Consider the following 25,244-nt stretch of genomic DNA (forward strand, 5'->3'; position numbering starts at 1 on the left):
GATTAGTCCTTCCTTAGTTACCTGGGCTCATCCATAGTAGTAATGAATTTTTGGTTCTTGGATTTGGAATAATATTAAGCGGAGGTTTTCCAGGAGACTGACCACGGCATCAAGTAAAATTTTTCAAATTGAATACTGAAGTATGTACATACATTGAATGCTATAATTTTGCATTATGTTTTCTTATTCTTCAGTAAAAAGATAAAAAACTCTTCTTCTGACTTCCAAATGGACATAGCATCACAATAGTTGAAACAATTCTCATTTATATAAAATTTATTTGATAATACGATGAATAAGAAAAGCTATGGAAATCACATACCCGATTCTCAAGTAAAAAGGTTAAATGTGTAAGAAATCCGTCCGGTTTATCACCAGGTTCTGTGTTAAATCATGAAAATTAACGATTTCCTTCATTGCAAACTCAAGAAATGCTGATTCTAAATCGCCCAAATTTTTTAGTTTTAAATTGTGATAAAAAGCTGTTATTAGAAAGTGTAACTTATAAAATTTCATCTAATAATACGTGACGAATTTCATGAATAATCACAAGAAATTTCAAAGCTGATGAATTGGGAAGAAGCTATGGGATCGCTGGGAAACCACTACACAGCTGCAAGACCTGATCATGATCCCGTTACTCCCATTAATTAAGAAACTTTACCTTTCTATGGATTTTAATTTCTGTGTGTTATTGTTTGTAAATTTATGTTTACTCGAGATAGTTGTTTTATACATATGATAACTAGTTCAGTACTGTCCTTAGATCCTTGCGAATTTTAAGTGTATCAAATGCACAAATGCAAGCGAATATAACCTTTTGTTTCTCGTTTTACTTTCGGCAATTAGTTAGAAGACCATTATGAAAGACATGCTTTATGAATATAACCTTTTGTCAAAGAAAAATGTTTTCCATACGGAGTCTTTGTTTTGCTTAGGTAAATCGACTAAGGTTGAAAATCCCTGAATCGGGAATACTAGTGTAGTGATAGGGAAAGTGTGAACTTATTTCGTTAACTTTTGGTATTACTCATACCTAAATACATTCGCTTAATTAGCTAAGATATTTGAACACCCGAAATCTCGTTGGATTTTAGTCGTTACAAGCAAGCGTCAAATGACAAACTATACCGGAATAGAATATTTTACAATATTTCGACAATGACCACAACTTACTAAAAAACTCTTTCGAGTTATTTAAGTTAATTTTGATATAAATAACTTAGAAAAAGAAATAATTAAGTTTTTGTCGAGAAATGAATTACTAATTCATTTGTCACATTTCTTAATTTAAAATTTTGTCAACACTTGAAAAAATTAAGAGCATGAAAAATGTTCGGTAATATAGCCCATTCTTACTTATTATACTCCCAAAACAAGTTGCTACCGTGTAATCGTAAACTCGTTTTGAATACCTAATAAAAACTGATATAGATATAGAGTTGTATATAAATGATCAGTTGATCTTTGCATATTGCGAGAATTTAAAATGTTCGATCATACCCGAACTTAGCTCTTCCTTACTTGTTATACTCTTGCAACCAGATGCTACAGAGTATTATAGTTTTGTTCACCTAACGGTTGTACGTATCACCTAAAACTAATCAGATAGCTATAGGGTTATATATGTATTATAATGATCAGCATAACGAGAAAAGTTGAAATCCGGTTGACTGTCTGTCTGTCAGTCCGTCTGCCCGTCCGTCCGATGGACCGAGCAAGCTGTAACTTGAGTAAAAATTAAGATATCTTGATGAAACTTGGTATACAGGTTTCTTAGGACAAAAAAAATTGAGTTCGTAGATGGGAGTAATCGGACGACTGCAACAGCACAAATCGCCATTAACCGAAAATATATAAAGGGCCATAACTAAGCACTTAATTAAGATATAAAACTCAAAGTGTGAAATTGGATGAAAACCCCGCTCACTCCCCATATAACGGTACTGTTCAAAACTACTAAAAAATTACAAAGGTTTTTAGGGGCCGGGCTAAAAATTGGACTATGGGGGTGTCATCGCCCACTTTTTGGTGAAATCCCATATCTCGGAACGGGAGCGTGGCATTCTTTTCATAATCCTATATAACTCTGTGAAAATGAATGAAATCGGACAATAAACCCGCGTACTTCTCATATAGCACAATTTTAAACTCCACTTGATTCTTTTACTTTCCAGTACATAAATCAAGAAGCAATTAATATTTATAATGGGATTATACCAATGAAAATAAGAGAGTGTGTTTTATCCATAAAAGTGTATCTTTGTGCCTAAAATAGATAAATTTGAGCGAAAATGTGGCCTAGCCCCTAAATAACTTATATCAGGATTTTCAAACATCTGGCTATATATGATTGGTTTTACACCTTATAGTATTTCCCTGACTTTGATTATTGCAAGTTGCAAGAGTATAAAATGTTCAGTTGCGCCCGAACTTAGCTCTTCCTTACTTTTGTTTATATACCTTCTTACTTTCTGTACTTACATACACTTGTGTTGCATTATAGCACACCGTTAGTTAAATTGAAGGGATGGTTATTAACGCAAAAATGGGATTTCTTTACATGGAAAATTTTTTTGCCGCATTTAAATATCAGCATACCTTACTCTTTATTGTATATGTTACAAGCTGTATTTTTATTAGCTTTCATCCACCCTTAAATTGGTGGGTGTTGTCTCCCTTCCTATCCGAATTTCAATAAGGTATCAGTGAACTTTTATTAAAGCATGCGTGGATGACTATTTTTACACATTTTTTACACCCCTACGATGCTATTACATAAATTACTAAATAAATAAACCAAAAGTTTTCATTTTATTCTAAAGGGAATATTTTAAATGTCGGTATGAAAATGTTAAATTTTGCCAATGGTGTTTTATTTGCAGTATGTGCAATTCGCTGCACATGAACATTTGCAAATGTTCGAAAAGTATTCACTGCATTACTATCAACAATTGATAACAATGAAGAGAAATTGCTTTTCAGTGATCCCGCCGGAGGTACAGGAAAAACATTTTTAATCAATCGGTTTTTAAAAAAAGGGAGATCTACCGGAAAAATTGCGTTAGCTGCTGTGTCATCCGACATTGCCGCTACGCTTTTGGAAGGATGTCGATTCGCACACTCTACATTCAAGCTCCACAGAGCAAAACAGGAAAATTGATGCGTGACTGTTTATTAGTAGTCTCAAATCTATCATGTCAAGCAAGATGTCTGTGGAAGCACTGGATAGACAAAGTGCGTTTTGCGCAACAAACATTCACCTATGGGTGGATGTACAATTCTGTTCTCAGAAGATTTCCATCAAATCCTACTAGTTGTGACTCGAGGAACACGTGCTGGCGAAATATATCCTCTCCTAAAAAGATTAAACCTTTGGCTACATATCAATAGATTAGAGCTTAAAACTAATGTGAGGATTTGGTCATCTTCACGTGACAACTATTTCCAGAGACGCTGCTAAAAGTTGGCCATGGAAAACCTTTGTGTTTGGATAGACAACATTCAAGAGTTAGTCAACAATGTCTATCCTGACATTGATAACATAAGTTATAAGACAATATCTTGGTTTAAAGAAAGTGCGATTCTGTCACCAACTAAGGAACAAGTAGATAAGGTAAATAACTTGATTCTTTCGAAAATTGATGCGCCGACCTAAATATACTACTCGGTCAATACTGTTCTCGATTTGGAGGAAGCTATTCATTTTCACAAATGTGGTACCGGAGAAGATGTATTGATTCCCTGAATGCCTCTGATGCCATCAGATTTACCTTTCCAATTTGAACGTTTACAGTTTCCGGTAAAGATATCTTTTGCAATGACCATTAATAAATCGCAATCAAACCTTCAACATTACAGGCTTAGATTTGAACGTTGACTGTTTTTCACATGGCCAACTGTACGTCACTCTCTCAAGAGTTACCTTTAGAGAAAATATGTTTGAATTGTTTAATGACAAGAAAGCTGTGAACGTTGTATATAAAGACATTCTGTAATATATTAATTGTTGTAAAAATAAAATAAATAGGTAAAAATGTAGTGTATGAATTTAGATATTCCAAATACAGTAAGAAATCTTCATGGTATAGGGAAAGAGGAATTGCTTTATTCTCCATATTTAATGCGTGTGGGCCACAGGCAGTAATGAGACGAAAGCTCTGTGCAAAGTGGGGGCCTCGCAAGTTTATAATCTAAACGAATAAACAACGAATTGCTGATTGTCCTCCGTACTCATTTCGCCTCTTTCCAACTTAGCACTTTCCGTTGAACCTAGACAACGAGATTATTCACACTATTATTTTCATCAATTACATCAATTAAAAAAAAAATTTCAATTTGGAAGAATGAAATAATATTGCAAATTTCAACTTTGTCATTAAATATAAATATTTAAATTTAAAAAAATTTTAGCCAAAGCGCAAATTAAGATTGAACAAGTAAGGAAGAGCTAAAATGTTCGGTTCCACCCGAACTCTTGCAACTTGTAAGAATCAAAACCAGGGAAATACTACTTGTATAAGGTGTCAGACATCAAATCTTATAGAGTTAAGTCTGCCAAATGTTCGAAAATCTTAATATTAGGATGTCAAGGACATAGGACACATTAGGAGAGTTCACTAACGCCGAAATTCGCGCTATTTTAAAGTTTTCCTTCGTTAAAGGCAAATCCGCTAGGGAAACATTCCGTTAGATTAATGTTGTTTTGGGGAAAGGTACTCTATCACTTCGAACTGCGGAGGAATGGATTCGACGATTCAGAGCGGATGAAAACGATACCACGGATAAGCCACCCGGCGGAAGACCTGTTACGACGAATACCGATCAAATCATGGAAAACATCGAGTTAGACCGGCATGTGGCATCTCGTGACATCGCCCAGAAGATAGGACTTAGTCACCAAACCATTTTAAACCATCTACAGAATGCTGGATACACAAAAAGGCTTGATGTTTGGGTGCCGCATGATTTAACGCAAAAAAAAAATTCTGGACCGAATCAACGCCTGCGATATGCTGCTGAAACGGAACGAACTCGTCCCATTTTTGAAATTGGGACTGGCGACGAAACATAGATCACATACGACAATATCGAAAACAGTCGTGGTCGAAGGCCGGTGAATCGTCCCAAACAGTGGCCAAGCCGGGATTGACGGCCAGGAAGGTTTTGCTGTGTGTTTGGTAGGATTGGAAGGGAATCATCCACTATGAGCTGCTCCCATATGGCGAGACGCTTAATTAATAAAGAGCAAAAAAGCGGTATTTGATTACCTTAGACAACCATTACTTATATGGGGCTAGGCCAAGTTTTCGCTCAAACTTATCTATTTTAAGTACAAAGATACACTGTTATGACTAAAACACGCTTTCTTATTTTCTTTGGGATAATTCACATATTGGCCGTTATATGCGGTACAAAGTCACCCGAAGTTCGAAAATTTTTATATTAAATATAAGAGGGCTAAGGGAAGTTTTGGTTCGATTCAACCCATTTTCGACATATAGACATACCATTATAAAATAAGGATTATCCTTTAATTTCAGTTATGTATATATTTTACACGTAAACCGACATTTTCGATCAAAAGTCAACTATACGTACAGGGGTCTAAATATTTGGTACCTAGAGGCTTTAACAGTTTTATTGGATTTAAACAATTTTTGATGGTGGCACATACTAAAGACATTATTTCTGCAAAGTTTTATCCCATTATCTTGATTTATGTACCGGAAACTGAACAAATCAACTGGAATTTAAAATTGTGCTACATGGGAAGTAGGCGTGGTTGTTGTCCGATTTCATCCATTTTCATTATGTGATATTAGAATGTAAGAACAAAGCTACGCACTAAATTTTGTCGAAATCGGTTGGTCGGGTCTCGAGATATGAAATTTCACCAAAAAGTGAGCGGTGCCACGCCCATCGTCCAATTTTTACACCAGCTCTCATAGAGCTCTCTCATACCATCCCAGTGGTAAATTTTAATGTCTCTGGCGTGTTTATTATTGATTTATCGCGCGCTTACTAGCTTTGAACAGTACCGTTATATGGGGAATGAGCGAGGCGCTCCTCCGATTTCAAACATTTTCACACTGTGGGTAGAAGTTTTGATACGATTTACACTCAGCAATTTTTTTGTAGCTGGAGATCGTCAAAACATTTTTTATAGGCACTTTCCGGGCTGGCCTTCAGCTCTCGCGACAAATTTGTTTGATGTCTTCAATTGAGTCGAAGCGTGTTCCCCGAAGTGGATACAGTATGAAGAATTAGAAATAGTCACAGGGGGGCATATGATGGGAATAAGGTGCTTTCTCAATGATATTTGTTGAGTGTTTGGCAAAAATTTAACACAAATTCGTTGATTTAAATTTTAAAATTCGACAAACACTACTTAGGTCGACTGACATAAACAGCTGCTGTAAACACACTGGTTGACAGATCGCGCTAATTTTTGGCATCATATTAAAGAACAGTTGTACCAACCTAGGATAATACATTTACCTGTCTTCCATATAAGCGGGAGATGAGAGGGGGAAATGAAAAATTCCCGATGCTTTCTTGACGGGGTGTATGTACGACTTTTTAGAGGGTGTGGCCACGCCCTCTTTTCCAAAAAATTTTGCCCAAAGGTGCCCCTTGCTACTTCCATCGTCTGTACCAAATTACAGCCTTGTATCCTAATTTGATGTGTAAGTAATTAGGGCACTTTATATATTTTCGGTTATTGGCGATTTGTTGGCGTGGTAGTGGTCCGGTAACACCCATTTGCGAACTGGAAATTTTTTTTATACTAAGGAAACTACATACCACGTTTCATTAAGATAAATTTAAATATAATTTTTACTTAAGTTACAGCTTACACGGACGGACAGAACTACAGTCAACCAGATTTCAACTTTTCTCGTCCCACTTTTCATTTATATGTACAGTGGACCAATAAAGTTTACATACACCTAGTTCTATTAAATTACGACACGTTTATTTGTTTTAAAATTAATAAGTTTTTTTTTTTTTTTTTCTATCCATTTCAAGATATGTATATTTAGTATTAAATATAACATATCAAAATATTTTTTGTTTACACAAATAAAAAAAATTTATGCTAAAGCTTAAAATACGCCAAATTCATATCAAAAAAGTTTAGATACACCAATGATTATTTATGTAATTCAGAAGTAATTTCAACAGTTTTAGCCGTTTTTGGCCTATATTTTGTTGCAATTATTGTCCGTACACGTCGACACATGCTCCCACTCGATTTCTAATATTATTTCCGGATATTTTGACCCACTAAGTCGATGATCCAGTTTTTTTGCCTTAATTTGAAGAAATTCGATGTTTTCGAATACGGTTTTCCAAAAAGTTCCAGATATTTTGAATAGGATTAATGTGTAGTGATTTAGGGACCTATGGAGTTGTTTTTAGTATTAAACTTTACCGTGACGATAGTAAATTGGGATTACATTTAGATCAGTTATCATTATCATAATCGCAGTACATCTCAAAATGTGATATTTTAACGAATAAAGTCTTTAAAATATACCAGTAATATAGTAATTAGTTTTTTGTTAGTATCCCTTTAGTCAATCCTTTTAAATTGCATTTTCATATTCATTTTTCAGAATGGATACCAACGGTCTCTAACTTGTCTATGGGATTATTGTTAAACTTTTACAGAACTTTTGTTTAGTCTCATTTATTAAGTTCGACGAATCTGCCTCCTACCAGTTCGTTTCTCAAGAAAGTGATAAAATACTAACGTGATGAGAACAATTCGTCCCTTATATAAAAATTGAAGTTTTATCATGTCGCTGTTAGGTTGTCTCGTCTCCTTTAGCGACTTGCGTTAGCATTTTGCAAAAAAACTAATAGACGGCATAATATTTGCGTTAATGTACATTTTTTTTGGTTTCATGTTGTCAGTATAAAACTGAATTGTGATGCAATTTTTCATTTTGCAAATCATCAAACGACAAACTGTATATAATAAAATATCTTGAGCAAAAAGCAACTGCAATAATAATCAATATTAAAAAAATGTCTAATATTATTTTAAGCTATTCAGTATTCGTCGAATAACGTGTATTGAAAATCTATACCAGCTTTTGAAAATTGAAAGTTCCGGAGTATAATATGTTCGACGCCATCATTCACTTTTCATATAGGTTAGAATTTGTGTCTTCCTGGTTCCATATAGGGATTGCTGATAGTGTATGCTTATTATATATAGATAAGTAAATTTGTTAAGAACATTTCACTTAATTTTATGTAATTTAGATTACATTTTTCTCTGTTAAAATCGGCCTAAGTCTGATTTCTCAAAGCATACTCACGATGAAGGACGACTATTGTGTAGTGGAATTGTAAATTCATTTATTACCTGCAAAGGCATATTGAATGCGGTAGCCAATTGCTGATTATAAAACGTTTCTATTTTGTCAACTTGAACTGCTCTTAGTTTTGTCGCATGTACATTTATAATCCGTAACAATTGAATATTTCGATACATAATTGTTGGGAGATGACTGTCTCTGAATTTCAATAATATATGTACATATCTCATAGATTGAACGATTTTTTGAGTAAAAAGTCCGTCATAGGCTTTCCAATCACCGGAATTTAGCTCGACTCGTCATCCGGATAATTTATATATATACAGCAGATATCTGTGATATACAATTTTCAAAAATTTCATTCAGGCGGTATATGCAAACAACCGGAATTCGTTTACATGCATATGCGTAATCATTTCGATGCAAACAAGAAATTACAGAAAAGAAATATAATACAAAAATTTATTAAATTTAACTTAGTTAGAACATAAGGCAACTAAAAATCACATTTTAATGTACATATCGTATTGATGTATTATCGAATAAAATTAAATATGAATTCTGTCAGTTCATTTCATTTGAAAATATAATAACTTGCACATCCAAAGTTACCTAAAGAAATAAGTTTTTTTTTTCTGGCACTTCTGTTTTTCAGAACTCTCTAGGATTATTTTTCAATGTCCTCAAAAGCCTCTAAGGCATCTAAATTGTTATGAAAAAAAGTCACGCAGCGAATCTAAGCTTAGCAAGACTTCTTCCGTTGAGGGGTGTTTAATACAAATATCAGCATGAGTGAATACTTCCTTATCTTCAGTTGAATTTTCATTGACTGCCAATACGTTCGCAGCAATATCCTCGTCGGATATGTTTCCAAAACAAACATGTTCATTTTTGTATTGAATGTATTCCTTATCAAGTTCGCACCATTTGTAGCTTTCGCCTTCAGTAGCTGCACTCTCATCTCTATTTTGATTTTTAACAATGTCGGCATGAAATGAATGATTTTGCTTTTAACTTGTACCAATTTGCATAGGAAATCTACCTTTTTGAAACGATTACTAATTGTTTACTGCTTAATTGGAAACCGATCAAAATTTTTGGGTAAAGATTTTAACTTTGTTGAAAATTCTTTGCCTATAAACGATTTGCATTTAAGCAACCACATTCATATAATAATGAGTTGAAATATGAATATTTTGAAAATAACCAATTTTGCATTAAAGCGATTCATCATATAACCGATATCTACTAAACTATGACTATATCGACTAGCTTTTGGTACTACTATTATATATTAACTGTTTCAGCATGTGGTGGAGATTTAACATTTCTACATTGTTAAACTAAACGTTAAATTTGGTAATTATTTCTTTAATTCTACTTTTTTTGGGTTTTGGGATGTTGTTAGTTAAAAGTTTGGACTATGGATAATAAACCTCGTTTAATTTCTTAATAGCTTACTATGTTAAGAAACATTTACATATTACTGATAGCATTTCATTAAGACTTCGAGCGAAAACTTAAAAGTTTGTCTGGCTAGATTTATTTGGTAAAAAAACTTGATTAGAATTAAGAAAGAAATATGTGTTCCCTTAATTTTAGAAAATCAGCACTGTGAATTTTTTAGATTCATAAATAAATCATAAACATACAGGTATTGTCCATCCATTAAGTGTTTAAATTGTTATAGGACAACATGCTTTAAAACTTTTTAATAAGCCATTAGGTATTTATTTTTTAGTAAAGTTTATTTTACCTTGAATTTTGCAATTATTTCGATTATATACAGCATATTCCAATACTTTAATTTAAAAACTTACTCACTTAGTCTATTATAAAATTATATATGATTTGGAGTGTTTATTCATTTTAATTATAATATTGTATTCCATACTCGCATTTGCGGGTAATGAAATTACGTATATATGGTTTCTTGTTTCTTAAATATTACCGCTAGATATATGCACATATGAATATTTTATTTAAAAGTATTAATATTGTAAGCACACGTAAGTGTATATAATATTTTTTTTTCATTTGTTAAGTATTTACGTATTTTAGTTGGTTCTATTATTGTAAACTGTTGTGTAGTTTGTTATATGTTTTTCTTTATAGGCGAGTGCAGAAGCCTTAAAAAATTATAAAAGAAATAAATTCATCGTAGATTGAAACCCATCGAAAACGAAAGATAAAATAACAAACAAGAAGGGAAAAGTAATTTACGAGCGATCTGTGGTGGGACTTATTCAGGGTTAGGAATGGTTTATCTCGATTTCAGACGAAACTACGAGTGCTTTAGAAAAAATTCTTATGACAATGTTGCAGGCAATAAAAAGGTATATAACTTCGGTATAAAAGTTTTTGTTCACATAACCTCAAAATTTATGTGAAAAGTTCACAAAACTAATGGGTTCCGGTTTTTTTTAATTGAAAAATTATTTTTTTTTATAAAATGTGGTAAAAACTTGCACTCCTTTGTCTCAAGCATACAGTACTTTTTATTTAAAATATTTATTAGTTCTTCTTATATTGTCTTATTTTCGAAAAACCCTATCAATCAAAATATAACAAATCAAAACACCAATGTTTTTTTAAAAGTCAGTAGGCGTTAACCCACAAAACGTATGAAAAACGTTTGAAAGCTGTGTTTTTGATTTGAGACACTTTGTTGGGTCTTTGTTTGCATTTTTGGTGAAAACTTACCATAGTAATAAATGTATGTTTTATGAGGTTTTGTAGATCGAAAGATATTGTTTTTTGATAATAGGACAATATAAGGAGAACTAATGAATATTTTAAAGAAAGAAATACAGTATATTTGCGACCAAATACATTCATTGGATTCGTTTCCATCAAATTTCGCGAAAATGTTTTTTTTGTACAAGGTAAAAAAAAAATCAAACATTTATAGTATACATTTATAACATATATATCAAAAGTTATAGATCTCTTCATTATCTACATAATTTTTTAATATTTTTTTTCTGTGGGACTCATTCTACTCGAGATAAGCCATTCCATACCTTAAATAAATCAGTCACGCCACACTCCTTTCTTTTCCCGAACTCAGATCGTCGTAAATTAGTTATCTCTTATTGTTTGCTATTTTATCTCATTATTTCAATTAGGAATATTAATTTCAGAGCAAATCACCATTCAGCGATCATTTACATCTTCTAATTTTTCATAAATAGCAACGTCTTCTGTTTAAATATGTGTTGACGAAATAAATTCACCAAACTTAGCTTTAATTCATAATATTATTGTTGTTATTATGTATATTATTATTATTAGCATTATAATGGAAAATAATGTAGCATATATTCCTCAACTGCGCCTGAGAAAAAAGAATATGATGGTATTTCCAAGGATACGATTTTCTAGGTCAAAAACTGCTTTATTTTACTACTTTCACGAATTTCGTTGAATGAGAATTGTGATTAAGGTGGTTGCAATCCAAGGTATATTGGGCTAGTGAAATATAGTCTGTAGAACATATAGGGAGAAAAACAGAATTACTTTTTTTTGTATGAAGCACTGTGCTTAACACATAACAATCTAAAGTAATGTTAAATAATCACATATTTGCTAAAGATTTATAAAAAATCCGTTTCTTATACAAAATGAATTTGAAAACTTTATTAGACTGAAGAAATATTTTTTAAAAATATAAAAATTTTCATTATCTATGAACATTTATTGATTAATTTAAAATCAAGAGGAAACGTTAACTTCGGTTGCACCAAAGCTACATAAAATATCCTTCATAAATATAAAAGAGTGTGGCAGTTATATGCTATAGCGGCCCGATTTCAACGGTTTCGATAAATTATCAGATTTGTGGGGAGAAAAGGACATTTCAAAAACTGAAGGACTACTTCGCTTATATACAGACAAACAGACGGGCAGACGACATAGCGACATCAACTCAGCGCGTCACGCTAATTAATTTCAGTATACCCTGTTTAGGGTTCTTATGCTTATTTAAAAATTATCTAAGCGAACGGAACTATGCATTATTGCATTTATTCATAATTTTATAAGTTCATGTTTTTTACCGGAAGATATTAATCAAAACATTCGCCTTTTCTATTCCTCAGGTAGGAGTGTACATATAAACAAACAGATTATCTTCGTAATTTTTCAATTTGTGTGTTTCTACATTACAAATTATTTTTCACCACATCCGGTGCTCTGTATGTGAAATAATAAAACAATGTCATTTCAAAATCCTTCAAAAGTATTTAAAGAGCACTTTTATAGTTTCGGATCTTCTTCATCTGGTTCAAAACAAAGCTAAATTGATAAGTTAGACAAGCAAGCACGTCTTTATACATTAAATGCAAATCGTATTAATACATTATTTAAATTGTAAAAAAAATGTATAATTGTAATTCAGTATAATGTTTGATAAGTAAAAAACTAAGCTGTAAGAGCTAAATGAATAAAAAGAAAGAAAAATGAAAAGCAGGTTATTTTTTTAAATATATATTTTCTTAAATGCATATACTTGCACTCATTTCTTTCATTGAATCAAAGGGTTTCTGACTGAATAATTTCTATCTCACAAAGAATAATATACAATTTTACAAATCGTGTAACAATTTGTTAACAAAATCAACTAAAGGTTATTAATTTTGTGGTATCCTATCATTTAAAGGTAATTAAGACTTTCAAGATACCTTAAAAATACTAAACTTAACAGAAAACAATATAATCAAATAAGTGAACATATTTCAATTACAGTTAGTTAAAGCAATATAAAAATGGAAGAAAAGTATGCAGCCCATGTACTATACCCAGTTTTCCTTATATACATATGAGCTAAAAAGTGTCAATAGTAATAGGAAATAATCGTAAATGATTACAATTATTAATTATTAAGTTGCATAGTCCGTAAGATAGCAAAAGGTAATGGCTCAGTCAATTAGTATTTTCTTACATAAATTCCGATCGTGTGTAAATTTCTGTGGAAACAATCAAATCAGTTAGTTTTAATGCGTCATACTTGCATATGTACTATGTGTGCACATATGTATATTATTTAAATCACAACGCAATTCAACGTAATGTAAGCTTTGTTGCTTTTCACTGTTACAAATATAAGTGTTTCCTCGATCAACTTAATTCTGTTACATATATTACACTTATTAATTTATTTATTTTGCAAAATTTAGTTTCAACTATTGATAAGACGGCTAATACAGTGGCTTTGTGTGGGCGTTTCTATTTATTCATAAATTTTATATTATTACTTTAGTAAATAATACATTTGTATGCAAACATTACATTTATAATGGGCTTAAATCTAATACGTATATTGAGTCAATCCTTGCTAACCACTTGCATTTGCGTATTGTTTTGATATTACATTATTAACACACTTACTGCTGCATCTTCAACCAATTAATCATTTAAATGGAGTTGCAGTATAATACATAACTTTATTTATCGTATATATGTATGTAACTGTGTTATTTCTGTAGGAAGGAAATAATTTTAATTGCTACATATGTTTATGAAACATAGTATCCAGCTACTTTATAATTGTTTAGTGTAGCTAGATATTTTTCTTGTAAAATTTTTTAAGCAAAGTTCTAAGTTTTATATTTAGTCACTGGCTAAAATGTATACTAGTTTCTATGTTTTCTTGTTTGTTTTGGTAATCATGGTTCTGCCAATGCTGCAGACCAACGCAGTCAACAATGTATTTTTTAAATATCGCATAGCTATAACTTACCAAATATGTGGTTTTTATCATTAATGAGATTGTAATTGCAAAGAATTTGCATTATACAATTTAGTAAGCATTATTATATTACTTAATCAATTCATTATCACTAAGTTATGGCATTGGAGAGAAACTTTTGCAAAAATATAAATTAGTTTATTTATTGGAATATGAAATGTCATAGGGAATCGAGAGAATATAACTAATAAGTTGCTGGTTGATTAAACATTCGCCTAAAATTTTTGTTTATACTTAAAGTAAGTTTGAAAATTGTGCAAGTACCAATAATTTATCACCATGGTTAATTATCATTAATTCCATTTACAAAATTTTAAATGCTCTGTTCTCTTACCATGTTTTTTTTGTTCTTTGACTAACTGCGCTCTGGTGTTCGCATTTCTCTTTTGCTCTTTTCTTCAATATTTAAACAAGCTTAAGTGTCTGTATGTGTATAAATTTAAACTCCTTACTTATAATATGCATGCATGTACTGATGTGTTATATATATATTGTATATATTTGTATATATAGTTATTTATGCAGATACATATAAATATCTGATGTGATACTTTAGGTTTAAGTATAGTATATATAAATTTATAGTTTTCAGGCTTATGTAACTAATTTACTAAGTAAAATGTTTTACGTATTTAAGTTATCATCTTTCGTTTAGTATTTGTGTTATTCCTTTTCTGTCAAGCATAATCCCATTGACCATTGACCATATATTATTGTGGCATATATTAGCTATATATGCAACAACTACTCTACCATAGGCTATGTTTGCATTCGCTATTAATGCTTGTGTGTGTACGAATTTACGAAGTAACTTTACTTACAGCCTTGAGCAAATCATGATTGCTCTTTTCGAGCGCACTCATCATGCCTAAATTACCGCCGATACCACCGCTAACGCCCACTCCCACTCCCACCCCCGAACCAACACCCATTCCCAAACCTAATTTAAGATCATTCTGACCAATGACGGAGTGATGCAAATGTCCTGGATTGTGTGCAATGATCGAATGATGATCCTGTTGCTGTTGCTGGTGCTGTTGTTGTTGTTGTTGCTGCTGTTGCTGTTGCTGCACCTGTTTGTTAACATTTTGCTGGGCGGATTTCATGGACTCTTGAGCTTTCATTTTTTCTTGTTCTTCGCGGTCGCGACGAGCCTGTAATATAACACAAATTCAAATTTATTTTGTATTACAAGATTACACTATTGTAATTCTAATCCATTCATAAAGTTTTAAATTAGTGATAATATTTTAAATTAATCTAAAATTCTTTTTAATTTCTTTAATATAATTATTTACTGTTTTACATGTTAAATTTATTAAACAATTTTCTATGATTATGCTGTATGGTAATTAAGTATAATGTTACCCACCTGTTCGTTGATTTCTTTTACGGCACGTAGTTCCTTCTTCAATTTCATGCGTCGATTCTGAAACCATATTTTTATCTGACGCTCAGTAAGACAAAGCGCATGGGCGATTTCAATTCGTCGCCGGCGGGTTAGATAGTGATTAAAATGGAATTCTTTCTCCAACTCAAGTGTCTGAAATCGTGTATATGTTTGACGACCACGACGACGTGGGCAACCATTCGGACCTAAAATTATACGCCATGAATATGAATTATTGAAAGATGCAAAAGATGTTATATACTCCAATTTTATAACATATACTTCATATTTCTCTGAAGCTTATACGTTTTATTTAACTTTACGTAAATAATCTTTTCTTTTACAATTATTTTTGTATCACTTGTTTTTAAGCTTATTCATAGTGATTCAAATAGAAATATATTAATAACATTTAAATAAGTGCCTCTTCCACGAGTTTTGCTAAAGTTTTTGTTTCACAATTTTCATGAAACTATAATTATTATTATTCTCTTGTTAAACTAATATTTTAATTTTCAAAATTCAGTTAAGGTATTTATTTTGCTAAGTGAATACTAAAGTACGAAATTCGTGCATATCTGGTCCTAGTGAGAGTGTGAGATGCTTTCCTTTAGGGTCATTCACTTTTATACTACAATTGGCAAAACTTTTTCAACAAATGTTAAACGCTTTTCCAATATTCTTTAAACTTTGAAATTTAAAAAAAATATATAGTAGCTAGCATTTATGGTAATATTTTAGAGGACTGGTAACACATTTAAAATTTTCTTACGGATTTTTGGTTTTGTATGACAAAACTTTGCATTAGATAATACATATATGATTTGGTAGGTTACTACATTTCATATAAACCTCCTAAATTACTTCAACAAATATCAAAGGAAATTAGCCTTTGCTATGGTAACTAACTATTTTTTAACTATTTTTTCCATCAATCTAACACGTTCAGTGAGTTTTCGTTTACATTTTTGGTAAACTTTCTACATAACTGTTGCTACTGGCGTAGCTAAAGGGTGACAACCCTAGCATTCTGCTCAGCAGGTCTTTGCCAACCATAGTCTAGCTATTCGGATGTTTGTTTGTTTTGCTGATGTACTGCTGTGCTTCAGCTTGTAGATCTCATTTGTTTCGAATGCGCTGTAAATCTTTCTATACAGTGAGTGTATTCTACAGCTTAATGCGTCAAGTAGGGCGACCACCTGCTTTGCTTCACTATTTTTTTTGTTCTTGTATTTATGGTAGGACATATTTGAGTATTTTCAATTCTTTCATATTTTTTACTTTTTTACCTCTTACTGCTTTCAATTATGCACGCTACCTGTGCGAATTTTTTACCAAGTTAGTGCACTTATTGTTCAGCCGTTGACATTTCACGCGGGTTTATACCTTAAGCAGATGAGCGGTATGCCGCGATGGACACGCAGTTCACTGTTTATGTTTACGAAATCAAAATATTTTTATGTGCAAAATGTTTTTCTGTATTTCGCTGGTAGAAGTTGCTTCAAATCTAACTTTTTACTTGCGTCTGCATTTTTTACATTCCAGGTATGCAACCTTATACCTTTATATGTTTTTCCCCGAAAAGACGATATGTGCGTACCTTCATGCTTTAAATATTTAAGGATTTTTGTTTGTTTAGATTGAAGTCTTTTCCGGGCAGTGAAAAGTAAAACAGAAGTTTTAAAGAGCATGATTTTACTGTGAACGTAATGTAATATCCACATGGATTTCAAATCAGGCAATATTTCATTTCAGTCCTTTCAGTCCACTTGGTTAAAGCCCTTTAAAGACAATGACGATTCGTCCATTGACAGGCGCTATTAAGGGCAGCATATAAAATAAGTTAAAACTGTGGGTTTTTTGCTCAATTAGCCGAATTATAAATAAATGTATTCACTTAAACGAGGCAAATGCTTATGTTTTTTAATATATATGTATATAGATATATATATATAAAGTATATTAAAAAAACTAAATCCCACATCGCCATTATAGATTTTGCACAATTTAGAAGCAATTCAAAGTCGTGAAAGATTTACCACAAATATGGCGTTTTAAAAATATTTAAGTTATATGAAAAATCACCTTTAAATTGTAATTTTAAAACATAATTATTGTGAGAAAATCGTCGCAGTGGCTGTACAAATGATTTTGGTTGTGTCTTAGTTTCAAATCGATTGGAGCAAAACTGACGAAGTGATGAGTACTTTTATATATCAGATTCCCAAATTTGAAATATTTTCATCTCAATTCACGTATTCAAAGTCTATTGCTGTGGTCGTTTTGAAATTTAACGCTATATTTATACTTAATATACGAGGTAGCGCCAGAGAGTTAAAACTTGTTAATAATTTTTATTTCGCAATAACAAATAAGCCGATTTCTTAGCGTATTCCTTAAAAGCTTTCCAAAAAAATTAAAATCTATCTAATATTCGAGGCAACTTCATATTTCTTCCAAAAAATTTACACAGCATTCTTCGATTGTCATACTTTAATAAGAATATTTTGTAGAGACTTCCTTGAGTTCAGATGCTTTTAGGATCCGATCATTTTGAACTATTTATCCAGTAGTGAGTCATAGGTGTACAATATGTTAGAATATATTGAGTTTTTTAAGGAAAAAATAAATCTGTTTATGAAGTATTAAAATGAAATTCCTATAAATTGCTATATGTATGTTTTTTGCAGAAGTTAAATTTAAAAATTTACTTATTTACTGTATTTATTTAAACTGTCACGTTTAATTAAGTAATATCCGTAATAAAATCGTAAGTACATACATATATTTGTTTAAATATACTTCGTATGTATATGGATTTAGAATAATCCATTATCTCGAAAAACTGCATGCAGACAACTATAAAAATTAACAAATTTAATTTTGCTTTTTTCTATCATACATACAATTATTTCATGATGTAAATGCTTCAAAGAAAAAATACGGTTGCTTTCTATCAGAGAGGGAGTAGGGCGGACACGATTAAAATCACAACAAGTATGTGCATACGTCAAAAAGAGATAGGCCACTGCACTGGAAAGCATGCAGGGTAGTACCAGAGCAAACAAAATTAGAAGACTAAATAATAGTGGAGCGCCACATGAATTTACCGTGACTATGAAGGTAAGAGCTGAGCAGCAGCAATGGAATCCAATATGGCTGCGCTATCGATATTGGTTAGCGGTCAGGTAGAGACAAAGGCATGTAGACAACAATGGTGTACTGTTGTCATGACAACAAATGAATGCTCATTGGGAGGTGCTAAGCGCTCTTTTCCATCATCTGTTTAGTCATGCGCTGTGCTCTCCATGAACATTAAGGTGTTGAGTATAGCAGCTATGGTGAGTTGTAAAATTCAATATATGTATATGCATATGTAACTGTATGTATAGTAATGTGTTGCCTGCTTTTGGGTTCGAGTCTCGAAGTTCTTCGATAAAATGTTAAAATTGTTTAAATTTAACAACTGCTTGGTGCCCCTGCAATCAGACACTACAAAAGTTTTTCATAATCGTTTAATTTTTTTTTTTTTTGGTAATTTTCAATTGGTTCAAGTCGTTTAGTCTATATAATAATTATTTACAATTATTTTAAAAATTGTTAACTAAATTCTAAATTAATTATGTTCGATAACTGATCATAGTAGTTAAACATAAAAAAGAGTGATTTGATTTCTTTTCAACAAAAAAAACGCTCTAATTGTAAATAACTCATAAAAAGAAGTACGGACCGATGAACGCACCAGCTGCCAACTTAGGTGAATGTAATGGTTGTTCATGAAAAATTCTGGATTTTCTTTGCACCAGGATCAGCATTTTTGTTTTTTTACCACACCACTCAGATGAAATAAAGCCTCATTGGAGGAAATGATTTTATTAAAAAAAAATGTTATCCTATTCAAGTTGTTCCTAGGCAATGTCAGCATATTAACGACGTTGACGGCAGTCCAATGATTTCAGTTCTGGAGTGAGAACAATTTCAAAGAGCTTCAAGCACAGAACCTTTCTCCAACTCCCAGTTCTTGAGAACGACTTAAAATCGGCAAATCTGAACGGCAGCAATATTTTCATTACTTCGATCGGTGTTTTGTCGTATTGGCACTTAAACATTCTTCTTCTTTATTAGCGTAGATAACACTTACGAGGTTATAGCCGAGTGTACAACAGCGCCAATTCCAAGCGAAGCCAAGTCCTTCTCCACTTGGTTTTTCCTCCTCTTCCCCCGGCGGGTATTGCGTCGAATTCTTTCAGAGCTGGAGTGCTTTTCCCTCGAAAACTCGTAATGCCGACTTATCAGATGTTGTCATCGTCCATACCTTTACACCACATTGCAGGATGGTAATAATGAGTGACTTATACAGTTTGGTTTTTGTTCGTCGATAGCGGACTTAACTTCTCAATTGCCGACTCAGTCCGAAGTTGCACCTGTTAAGAAGAATTATTCTGTGGTGGATTTCGATGCTGACGTCGTTGTTGGTTTTGATTCTGGTTCCAAGATAGACGAAATTATCTTTAACTTCAATGTTATGACTGTCAACAGTGAAATGGGTGCTAAGTTGACGACTATTTATTTGATGACAGGAGATATTTCGTCTTGACCTCGTTCACAACCAGACTCATTTGCCTCGCCAACTTATCTTTAATCTTTCACACAGTACGCTCGATAGAACCATATATGCGATGTTTAGCCTTTGTTGTTGCTTAGATGGGTAATTGCTATTCAAACTTCTTCATGGTCGGGCAATGTTTCATCGTCCTCGATTGGGGAATCGGATTCACCATCTGCAGGTGGCGAAGGCTGGAGAAGTGTTCCCTGCATAATTTTAGCACTTGAACATTACGGAAAGAAATTGTACGCCTCAAATGTTCAACAAATCGACAAATAGCGAGCACAGGTAGACGATTATTATGACCACGAAGTGCCAAAAGTGCACAAAAAGTTTTAATTGGAAAACGATTATATAATAATTATAAACGTTATACCATGATGATGAAATTGTAAACATTACTGAATTCATTTGAAAAAATCTATTGGAAAATCCGGTATTTGCGCTTCTTCCCCAGCAGCTATAAGTCAAGAAAAGAGACGTTTTTTTGTAGAGTTGTAAATAATAAAAAAATTACAAATTATTAAATGTATCTATGAAGTTGTTCACTCGATCCAATTATATGGCAGAATAGTACTAAAAAAATCAGTAAGAAAATTCTTATTTAAGATCAAAATTAGTTTTCGGATAGTCAGGATCAATCAACTTAAGGGAAAAAAATTTAGAGGTATAATAGAAAATCGTGAAATATTTTTTGAAAGTCTATCAATAAACATTAAACTTTAAATACCTTTGAATGTGTCTTGAAAATAATTAATTTGGTTTCTTCTTATTAAATGTGGGAAGTAAAAGTTAAAATATGTAATACACTATCAATGACGAAGTGTGATATAACACAAATGTATATAATGTGTACAGATTATTTGCTATTTACATGATAATTAGCGAAGTGCTATTACGTTTAAAGGTAAGAGGTAAGTAATTATACGTTTTAATGCTTTCAGCTTGATATAATTAAAAAAGTTTGTAACAATTTGGCATTTGCCAGAGAGTTTGCGAAATTTAAAATATTATTATTCCCGGAGCTTTCTAATGTATTAATTAACTCAAAAAGAAATTTCATTTTATTTATGAAATACTTCAACAATCTTCTCCAATCCATCAATTATATACACGAAGGAGGTAACCAACCGGAATCTGCAATCGTTTAACAATTTTAAAATTAACTTATTTATCAAAATAGCAATCGAGCAAATATCGTCATCTTATTTATTTTTTACTAAATTCAATATCAGTTTTCCATATTGCGCGGTCTGATAACCATGGACACATATAAAATTGTTTGAGATTGTTTCTATAAAGTTTTCGGAGTGACTGAATATTGTTTTAAACAATTGACCATTAAAAATTAAAAAAATTAAAATATCTCTGCATAAAAACCTTTTATTACTCATGCTTAATCATGTATTAAACCTACAAATGCCCACTTCTAAATTATTTTTAATTACATCACTACTTTTATACAGAATTTGCAAGAATGTGTAATTTTATTTAGTTTTATTACATTTGATTGACGAAATCAATGATTGAATTCAACCTTGTACTTATATTTGTTTTACTTTTGTACCTTCAGTGCTGTGATTTTCTGACTTTTTAAAAGCATATTTAAAATCAACCAAGTGTTGAATATTTAACGATCCGAAGGTAAAAATAACGTTTAAGAGACAAATAAAGAAATTTATTTAACAAAAATTTTGATATATTCGTTTTGGGCTGACTAAACTGTTCAAGAAACATTAAAAATTTGGCGCGGCCAATATTTAAATCTGTGTATTAGGAATTTTTATACTCTCGCAACATGTTGCTTCAGAATATAATAAAGGGTGGTTTTTTTTGAACATGTAGTTAACAAGAAGAAAGAAATAAAATGCGTACAAGTAAGTTAATGTAATGTAATGTAGGAGGATGGAGTCATGTGTAGAAGTTCACGCAAGTGAGGAAAGTTCTCTGATCGCCATTCACTTGGAAGTGGCCAGAAACGATTCTTTTACACATGGCTCAAGCAGCTCACTACTTCCGGTCTTTGACCAAGTATCCTCTGGGTAGCCTAAGAACATCCGTTCGAAGGCGAGCTAAAGTGAAAAGGCGAAACATTCCCTACAAGGGTTGTGCGCTGGGCTTGGGACCCGCCACGTAAAAAAACAATACCAATGAAAATGTTAAAACAGCCTCGGATGAGAGACCCCCCTTTTGATGACGACCATGGCAAACGGAATAAGGACTACGATTTAAGGGCATGCACCTGGAATGTCCGGACCCTTAATTGGGAAGGTGCCGCTGCCCAGCTGGTTGATGTCCTCGCAAAAATAAAGGCTGACATCACCGCCGTCCAAGAAATGCGATGGACGGGACAAGGACAGAGACGAGTAGGTCCTTGTGACATTTACTACAGTGGCCATATAAAGGAGCGCAAGTTTGGTGTTGGATTCGTGGTGGGAGAGAGACTCCGTCGCCGAGTACTATCATTCACTCCGGTGAATGAACGTCTAGCCACAATCCGCATCAAAGCGAGGTTCTTCAACATATCGCTGATTTGCGCCCACGCCCCGACGGAAGAGAAGGACGATGTGACCAAAGATGCCTTCTATGAGCGCTTGGAGCGCGCTTATGAGAGCTGCCCCCGCCACGATGTCAAAATCGTGCTTGGCGACTTTAACGCCAGGGTGGGCAAAGAAGGTATATTTGGCACTACGGTCGGTAAATTCAGCCTCCACGACGAAACATCCCCAAATGGGTTGAGGCTGATTGACTTCGCCAGGGCCCGAAATATGGTTATCTGTAGTACTAGATTCCAGCACAAGAAGATTCATCAAGCTACCTGGCTGTCTCCGGGTCGAAAAACTACCAACCAGATCGATCATGTTGTGATAGATGGAAGACACGTCTCCAGTGTTTTAGATGTGCGTGCGCTCCGAGGTCCTAACATCGACTCGGACCACTATCTTGTTGCAGCTAAGATTCGCACTCGCCTCTGTGCAGCAAAAAACGCACGCCAACAAACACAAGGAAGGTTCGACGTCGAAAAGCTGCAATCACAACAGACAGCCGAACGATTCTCTACTCGGCTTGCACTCCTGCTCTCTGAGAGCACTCGTCAACAACTCGGTATAAGGGAACTGTGGGACGGCATTTCAAACTCCTTACGTACAGCTGCAACCGAAACCATTGGTTTTCGGAAAGTGCAAAAGAACAGCTGGTACGACGAAGAGTGCCGTGTCGCAGCGGAGAGAAAACAGGCTGCCTACCTCGCAACGTTACGATCGACCACTACACGTGCGGGATGGGATAGATACCGAGAGTTGAAGAGGGAAGCGAGACGCATTTGCAGACAGAAGAAGAAAGAGGCCTAAATGCGTGAGTACGAAGAGCTTGATAAGCTGGCCGACAGGGGTAATGCTCGAAAATTCTACGAAAAAATGCGGCGGCTTACAGAAGGTTTCAAGACCGTAGCATACTCTTGTAGGACCCCCAAAGGTGATCTAGTCACTGATGCCCAGAGCATAGTTAAATTATGGAGGGAACACTTCTCCAGCCTGCTGAATGGCAGTGAACGCACAACACCAGGAGAAGGAGAACCCGATTCCCCAATCGATGACGATGGAGCAGACGTTCCATTACCCGACCATGAAGAAGTTCGAATAGCAATTGCCCGCCTCAAGAACAACAAAGCGGCAGGGGCCGACGGACTACCGGCCGAGCTATTCAAACACGGCGGCGAAGAACTAATAGGAAGCATGCATCAGCTTCTTTGTAAAATATGGTCGGACGAGAGCATGCCCAACGATTGGAATTTAAGTGTGCTATGCCCAATCCATAAAAAAGGAGACCCCACAATCTGCGCCAACTACCGTGGGATTAGCCTCCTCAACATCGCATATAAGGTTCTATCGAGCGTATTGTGTGAAAGATTAAAGCCCACCGTCAACAAAATGATTGGACCTTATCATCTCCGAGCCGTTCGATACCAAACGAGGTTTCAGACAAGGCGACTCCCTATCGTGCGACTTCTTCAACCTGCTCCTGGAGAAAATAGTTCGAGCTGCAGAACTAAACAGAGAAGGTACCATCTTCTATAAGAGTGTACAGCTGTTGGCGTATGCCGACGATATTGATATCATCGGCCTCAACACCCGCGCCATTAGTTCTGCTTTCTCTAGGCTGGACAAGGAAGCACAGAAAATGGGTCTGGTAGTGAACGAGGGCAAAACGAAATATCTCCTGTCATCAAACAAACAGTCGTCGCACTCGCGACTTGGCTCTCACGTCACTGTTGACAGTCATAACTTTGAAGTTGTAGATAATTTCGTCTATTTAGGAACCAGCATTAACACCACTAATAATGTCAGCCTGGAAATCCAACGCAGGATTGCTCTTGCCAACAGGTGCTACTTCGGACTGAGTAGGCAATTGAAAAGTAAAGTCCTCTCTCGACGAACAAAAGCAAAACTCTATAAGTCGCTCATAATTCCCGTCCTGCTATATGGTGCAGAGGCTTGGGCGATGACAGCAACCGATGAGTCGACGTTACGAGTTTTCGAGAGAAAAATTCTGCGAAAGATTTATGGTCCTTTGCGCATTGGCCACGGCGAATATCGCATCCGATGGAACGATGAGCTGTACGAGATATATGACGACATTGACATAGTTCAGCGAATTAAAAGACAGCGGCTACGCTGGCTAGGTCATGTTGTCCGGATGGATGAAAACACTCCAGCTCTGAAAGTATTCGAAGCAGTACCCGCCGGGGGAAGCAGAGGAAGAGGAAGACCTCCACTCCGTTGGAAGGACCAAGTGGAGAAGGACCTGGCTTCGCTTGGAATATCCAATTGGCGCCACGCAGCGAAAAGAAGAAACGACTGGCGCGCTGTTGTTAACTCGGCTATAATCGCGTAAGCGGTGTCTACGCCAATTAAGAAGAAGAAGAAGTTAATGTAATTGCCAAAATTTAGGTATTTTACAAATATAAGTGTTTGCCATTGTTTTAGAAATGATTTCGAGCAAGTGGCTGCGGCGGCTAGATCGAATAAAATCCCGCTGAGAAGCCCAATTTGCGACCATTTTTGCAACAATTGCGCCGAATATTCTCTTTCAAGGCCTACGATGTAAGATAAAGCGCTCACTAAAAGTTTCCTTTAATAAATTGATTGTTTCGTTAGTATTGCGCTT

At 34.0% G+C, this 25,244-nt stretch overlaps 2 protein-coding genes across 3 annotated transcripts in view; one reads left to right on the top strand and one right to left on the bottom strand.

The window, feature by feature from the left end:
• Window positions 1-14,191: 14,191 nt before the first annotated feature.
• The window catches only part of LOC126757463 (homeobox protein abdominal-A), a 43,060-nt gene continuing 32,007 nt past the window's right edge, over window positions 14,192-25,244 (bottom strand). Inside the window, exons 4-5 of the mRNA XM_050471397.1 lie at window positions 15,455-15,678; window positions 14,192-15,236 (exon numbers count right to left, since the gene is read on the bottom strand). Coding sequence (XP_050327354.1) covers window positions 14,883-15,236; window positions 15,455-15,678 — 578 coding nt within the window. The 3' untranslated portion in view covers window positions 14,192-14,882. The remainder of the gene's footprint in view (window positions 15,237-15,454; window positions 15,679-25,244) is intronic.
• LOC126757482 (craniofacial development protein 2-like) overlaps window positions 22,026-25,244 on the top strand; it is a 467,204-nt gene continuing 463,985 nt past the window's right edge. For both annotated transcript variants that reach the window (XM_050471428.1, XM_050471420.1), the window contains exon 1: window positions 22,026-23,513. In XM_050471428.1, the coding sequence (XP_050327385.1) occupies window positions 22,229-23,428 (1,200 nt within the window). In that variant the 5' untranslated portion in view covers window positions 22,026-22,228 and the 3' untranslated portion in view covers window positions 23,429-23,513. The remainder of the gene's footprint in view (window positions 23,514-25,244) is intronic.

This window comes from Bactrocera neohumeralis, chromosome 2, assembly GCF_024586455.1.
Source record: "Bactrocera neohumeralis isolate Rockhampton chromosome 2, APGP_CSIRO_Bneo_wtdbg2-racon-allhic-juicebox.fasta_v2, whole genome shotgun sequence".
Lineage (NCBI taxonomy): Eukaryota > Metazoa > Arthropoda > Insecta > Diptera > Tephritidae > Bactrocera > Bactrocera neohumeralis.